Here is a 6,431-nt window from a genome sequence, read left to right as displayed (position 1 = left end):
GTTGTCCTGCTGTTTTAACCATGAACCTGTTTGACCTCAGCTGTCTGACCTTTGTATGCCTAACGTAGAGCGTTGACAAATGGTGCTTCTGATGGTGTGGGATGAAATGGAGCCCCAGGACACTGATAAATGAGCTGCATTTTTTGGCATGAAAGGTGCTATAAATAAAGTTTATTATTATTATTATTATTATTATTATTATAATTGAGGTGTGCTCCATGTTTAGCAGTTAATAAAGAAGTTTGTGTGAAAGCATCTCACACCAGAATACCTGCTCATGCAAAATGTCCATATTTTCTTAATATCCAATACTTGGAAGTGCCAGGTGGATGTTTAACTGTCCCCAATTCTTTTGAAATGCCATACCCAGATTTTTGTATTCTGATGTTATATCTATAATGTATGATTTGTATTAAAAGTTTTATTTTTTCTTTGGATAATTTTCTAAAGTTGAGTGAAATTCCGTTACCCTTTTGCTTATTATGTTTTATGGGGGGCATCTATGGAGTGCGCTGATTGGATAAAGTATTGGTGGACGGAAGCCTAGAGGAATCAGACTTTACTGGTGTTGAAAACTAGTGTGCGGTTGCAACACTTCAGAACAGAAGACAGGGAGCCGTGTGTGAACACGAGAACTTGGCTGGAACGGCTCCACCGATTTATTCTAATCATAGGCACGATCCGGTTCATAAAACATCTGGTTGCTGGCCCTATAAATCAAACACACAGCAAGGTACGCATACGTATGTACTTACAATTCACGTTTAAGTTGGGTGTAAAAGTTTCACTGGCTAGCTAGCGACGTAGGCTAGCTAGGTAACAACTTGACCAATCTCGTAGACTATGCTAGGCATTTAGCTAAACATGCAAATTAGCATACCTAGCTTGCTAGCTAACAGTACTGCTACAGGATCCTGACGCGAATATAGCTGTCTACTGTGTTGCTTATGTTACTTTAGCCGGTAGGCTAAATGGCCTGATGAGCCCGAGTGTGTGCCTGATTTCGTTTTAACGTAACTTACTAGTGTACCGTTAATTCTTGGAACGTGGCCATGACTCAAATAAGTTTGCTAGCTAGCTATCTTGTCACCCTAACGTTGGTTAGTTAGCTAAGGAAGTTGTAAATCGACCAAAGTTGGCATTCTAAAATAACGTTATGTGTCGATTGGTTACGATCAAGTAATGAGAGTATCGCACCAAAGTTATTCAGTGAGATAACTTATTCACTTTACGGTGATGAGGCCATGTTCGGCCCGGCAAATCTACACTGACTCCAGCCATGAACTCGTGGCCTAAGGATAGTTGCTAGCCGACATGGTTTGAGTTGCTATTGGCTAGCGTGCGTTCTGGATTGTGTAATGCCTGACGTTAGATCACAAGCAAGCAAATGTATTTCTCCCGTTGATCGTTGGGTATTTTTTTTTTTTCAAACTTAATTCTGCCGTTGAAATCTGTTTGCAACCCACTGTTCTGACCAAACCAGTATTATCTAAGTCTGTTGGCTAACTTTTCTTGCTAACTAGTTGGCTAACGGTCACCAACAAGCTTTCTCACATTGCTCTCCTGAAGCTAACTAAGCTAATGGCTAAATCGCATGGTCTTAGTCTTAACTTTGGTAAACGACACTGGGCCTCTTGGTCTTCCACTTAACTACTCGAATGATCCCTTGAGGCCACGATCTTTTAGATTGTATGCATTTATTATCTTCTAAATGAAACATTGTCAACGTTAAGGTCGCGGAAGGTAGCCGGCTGGCACACTGTGGGGGTAGGGAGGGATTAGGCTCGCTAAGCCGGGTCACCGAGAGATTTTGCCTCTTGTGTATGGAACACACATGTCCTCGTTTCCTCCTCAATCCGATTCTGTGGTCTGGCCTAGAAGCGAGTAGACTGGCGATATTTATGAGCTCGTCTAAAGCGGAGTTTGTGTGTCCTAGTTGAAACTTCTAGTCACGCCGCTCGCTGCTCTCGGGCAAACTCGTCGCGGAGTGCCGGTAGCCATGCGCGTTGCTGTCACCCCAGAGGTGTCAAAGCGAACATGCACTTAGCCAGCTGCTGCAGATCTTTTAAAGTGTGCGATCTACATATTTACTTTTGTCATAGTCAATGTCCGACAGGTATTATACTCAGAAGTCACTAGTATCTGACAAACTTTTTTACTGATGTGGTAGAAGTGACAGCCGCCTGGTGGATAGATTGAATATTAGGAGAGGTAACTGTTGCCTGTTTGTGAATGGAATGTTGTAGAATACAGTATTGACAGGTTTTCGCAGGATGGAATGGCAGCCGGATGAACAGGGACTCCAGCAGGTCCTTCAGCTCTTGAAAGACTCCCAGTCCCCTAACACAGCCACACAGAGAGCTGTGCAACAAGTATCCTCCCTCTCACAAGTTTGGAGGAGTGTCTGTCTGTCTGTCTGTCTGTCTGTTAGCCAGCGGGTGGGACAGTAAACCTCATTCAGTGCCCTATGGGAAAATGGTGGGCTTTTGCCCACTTCGTAGCCTTCGTTTGCATAATATTATGTGAGGCTAAGCAACCTCAGAGTCCGACTGAATCAGTGGAGCTGTTCAATATGGGCAGTAAGCAAGTGTATGAGATTGCACAGAAAATAGATCTGGGTTGGTGTGTGGTGGTGTGGGTGGTGGCACAGTGGTAAGTGTTGAACCCGGGTTCAATTCTTGACCACTGCATGATGCCTTTCAAAGTTGCCTTGGATAAAAATGTCTGCTAAATACTGAACCCTGTACCTTAATCTGGATGCAGAGCCTCCTGCTGTGTGTGTGTGTGTGTGTGTGTGTGTGTGTGTGTGTGTGTGTGTGTGTGTGTGTGTGTGTGTGTGTGTGTGTGTGTGTGTGTGTGTGTGTGTGTGCGCGTGCGCGCGCGCGCGCGCATCCCAGTGCAGTAGCTCTTGTCCTCCCTCAGTCTGGGACTCCATGCTTCCAGTCACGCAGAGCCTGGGACAACCTGTGTGTGTGTGTGTCTCACCCTACGTCCCTCTAAAACACGACAGTGTAGGAAAGTTGAAAAGAAATATCTACTGTCAAAACAAATTTACAACCGTTTTGGGGGCACTTCAAAAGAAAAAAAAACATCATTGCGTAGTGTTGCTGTTTTTAGAGTGAAATGAGCATTAAGATTAAAATGCAGACAGTCACCACCGTGTGCCCATATGAAACAAATAATTGTGTTGTGTATTGAACTCCATCAGTGTATGTGTGAGAGAATGCAGTACTCTTTGGGCTTCTATTTAGCTCTTAATAGCCTTTGCATATGTTTAATGCATTAGTTAGCAGTAGCAAGCATTGAAAACATCATCGCAATCTTTCTAATCAACTAGTTTAAAGTCTTTAAAAAAAAAAAATATCTGGGAACTGTAGATGGTTTATTAAAAAAATGTGGGACGTTAAAAAGCAGTGTTTCACAGCTGTAAATGCAAACTGACAACCCTACAAAATGACAGACTTGTAAATAGGCTAGTGCAAGAAGGCCTGCTTTCAAGAGCCAAAACAATACTCCTTTATTGATGCAGTTCAGAACATTTATGCTTATTACTTCCCCAAATGTATCCCAGGGCAGTGTGAGGCGTGCTGATTTGCCCATGTGCAGGCCAAGGACAGTGTCGAGCGTGCTGATTGGCCCATTGGCAGGCCCAGAGGCAGTGTCGAGCGTGCTGATTGGCCCATGTGCAGACCCAGGGTAGTGTCGAGAGGAAATCTAAGTGTAGCTATGCAACCCCACGGTTAGGCATTGATGTTAACATTAATGTTTCTCCAGTGGTGGCTTAGTGCTGAAGCAAAGTATTGAGATGTGTTTGGGTCATGCAAGACTACACACACACACACGTTAGCTGGCTAACATTTATTGCACCTTGCTGGAAGTGGAAGGGTTAAGGTCTGATGGAGGCTGGCATTAGTGGAAAGGATGATGCCTGTGTATGTGTGTGACGTGTGGAAGGGATGCCTGTATGAGTGTGACGTGTGGAAGGGATGCCGGTGTGTGTGAGGTGTTGGAAGTGTGTGTGTGACGTGTGGAAGAGGTGTGTGTGACATGTGGAAGTGATGCCTGTGTGTGTGACGTGTTAAAGTATTGCCTGTGTGTGTCGTGTGGAAGAGATGCCTGGCGGTGTGTGACGTGTTGAAGTATTGCCTGTGTGTGTGTGTGTGTGTGTGAGACGTGTTGAAGTATTGCCTGTGTGTGACGTGTTGAAGTGATGCCGGTGTGTGTGTGTGACGTGTTGAAGTATTGCCTGTGTGTGACGTGTTGGAAGTGATGCCGGTGTGTGGCGTGTTGAAGTGATGCCGGTGTGTGTGTGTGACGTGTTGAAGAGATGTGTGTTTGTGTGTGTGACGTGTGGAAGTGATACCTGTGTGAGTGACATGTGGAAGTGAAGCGTGTCGCTTTCTTTCATTATGATGGTATTTTCTTTCCTCCATGTGTTAAGAGAGTAATGCCATGTATGAACACACACACACACACACACACACTCTGTACAGTCTTTCCTTAACCGAACACTTAGAAACTTGAACAGCTGAACCAGTTCCCGGACTTCAACAACTATCTGATCTTCGTGCTCACAAGGCTCAAGACTGAAGGTAAGACGCGCCCTCTTCGTGCCGGGACGCTTCAGAAAGAGTTTAGATGTGACCGGTTAGGATTCAGACACTAAAGAAAGAGTTTAGATGCACTGTTAGGATTCAGACACTAAAGAAAGAGTTTAGATGCACTGTTAGGATTCAGACACTACAGAAAGAGTTTAGATGCACTGTTAGGATTCAGACACTAAAGAAAGAGTTTAGATGTGCTGTTAGGATTCAGACACTAAAGAAAGAGTTTAGATGTGCTGTTAGGATTCAGACACTAAAGAAAGAGTTTAGATGTGCTGTAAGAAAGCAGACGCGTTACAAAAGAGTTTAGATGTGCTGTTAGGATGAAGACACTAAAGAAAGAGTTTAGATGTGCTGTAAGAAAGCAGATGCCAAAGAAAGAGTTTAGATGTGCTTTTAAGAAAGCAGACGCTTTAGAAAGAGTTTAGATGTGCTGTAGGAAAGCAGACGCTTTAGAAAGAGTTTAGATGTGAGGTTAGGATTCAGACACTAAAGAAAGAGTTTAGATGTGCAGTTAGGATGTGGAAGACACTTTAGAAAGAGTTTAAGATGCATAAATGACTGGCAGTCTGGTTGACTCTGAAACCTCTCCCTATATCCCCCCCTCCCTCTCTTCCTCTCCCTCTTTGCTGTGTCCCTCTCTTCATGTGTATTTCTCTCCTCCTCCTCCCCCTCTGTCAGATGAGCCCACTCGTTCCCTGAGCGGTCTGATCCTGAAGAACAACGTGAAGGCTCACTACCAGAACTTCCCTCCTGCCGTGGCCGACTTCATCAAACAGGAATGCCTCAACAACATCGGAGACCCCTCCCCTCTGATCCGCGCCACTATCGGTGAGAAGCGTGCACACACACACACACACACACACACACACACACACACACACACACACACACACCTCCTCCACATCACTATCGATTTGAAACACACACATGATGATGAGAAACACACACATTACTTTCTAAAACGCACTACTATTGGTGAGAAACACACACACACACACACACACACACATTTCTCATCTGCATCTTGTACGCAGAAGCAGATACACAAACAGAAGCACATTATGCACAAACCATATTGATTGGATAGACACACACACACACACACAGAATGACAGTGGTTATGTGGATGTTGAGAGTGTCTCTGGAGATGATGTAGAAATCACAGCTGACTGTTAGTGATGGCTGTAGTATTCATACTGGCTGATCCAGAGATCTTGCATTAGTGTGTGTGTGTGTGTGTGTGTGTGTGTGTGTGTGTGGTGCACTTTTTGTAGATGTAGTGTTTTGTCAGTGAAATGACTGGTCAGAGCACATCGGATGATAATCCTGTCTTCCATCCTCCCTCACCCATCCCACTCTCTACTCCATCTCTCCACCCTTCTCTCTCTCCCTCCATCCCTCCCTCTCTCTCTCTCTCTCTCTCTCTTTCCCTCAGGTATCCTCATCACCACCATCTCATCCAAAGGAGAGCTGCAAACATGGCCTGAGCTGCTGCCTCAGCTCTGTAACCTGCTCAACTCTGAGGATTACAACACCTGTGAGGTGAGGACAACACCTGTGTGTGTGTGTGTGTGTGTGTGTGAGAGACAGAGATATATCTCTCGTGTGTAAGCTATGTCTCTCTGGAGATGATGTAGAAATCACTTCTGACTCCCTGATGGATTTAGTATTCATACTGCCTGATCCAGAGAGAGATGGAGATAGTGTGTGTGTGCAAATGCTGTTTTGATGTGGCGTGTGTGATTTTAAAAAATAGTGTTCATATCATTTTAAAAGTTTTGTCTTCTCTCATCCTGTACATCTCTCCTCCCTCTCTCTCTCTCT

At 44.5% G+C, this 6,431-nt stretch overlaps 1 protein-coding gene across 3 annotated transcripts in view; it reads left to right on the top strand.

Annotated features, from left to right (window-relative positions):
- The first annotated feature begins 618 nt into the window (after positions 1 to 618).
- LOC308362517 (transportin-2) overlaps positions 619 to 6,431 on the top strand; it is a 17,941-nt gene continuing 12,128 nt past the window's right edge. The window contains exons 1-5 of one of the 3 annotated variants that reach the window (XM_080835216.1): positions 619 to 733; positions 2,263 to 2,372; positions 4,517 to 4,592; positions 5,286 to 5,435; positions 6,043 to 6,149. In XM_080835216.1, the coding sequence (XP_080691342.1) occupies positions 2,274 to 2,372; positions 4,517 to 4,592; positions 5,286 to 5,435; positions 6,043 to 6,149 (432 nt within the window). In that variant the 5' untranslated portion in view covers positions 619 to 733; positions 2,263 to 2,273. Of the gene's footprint in view, positions 734 to 2,246; positions 2,373 to 4,516; positions 4,593 to 5,285; positions 5,436 to 6,042; positions 6,150 to 6,431 lie in introns of all 3 variants that reach the window. The other 2 variants (XM_080835214.1, XM_080835215.1) reach the window with 2 other exon arrangements.

This window comes from Sprattus sprattus (genome assembly GCF_963457725.1).
Source record: "Sprattus sprattus genome assembly, chromosome: 3".
Taxonomy (NCBI): domain Eukaryota; kingdom Metazoa; phylum Chordata; class Actinopteri; order Clupeiformes; family Clupeidae; genus Sprattus; species Sprattus sprattus.
Note: the sequence above shows the minus strand (reverse complement) of the source record. Positions and strands in the feature narration are given on the sequence as shown.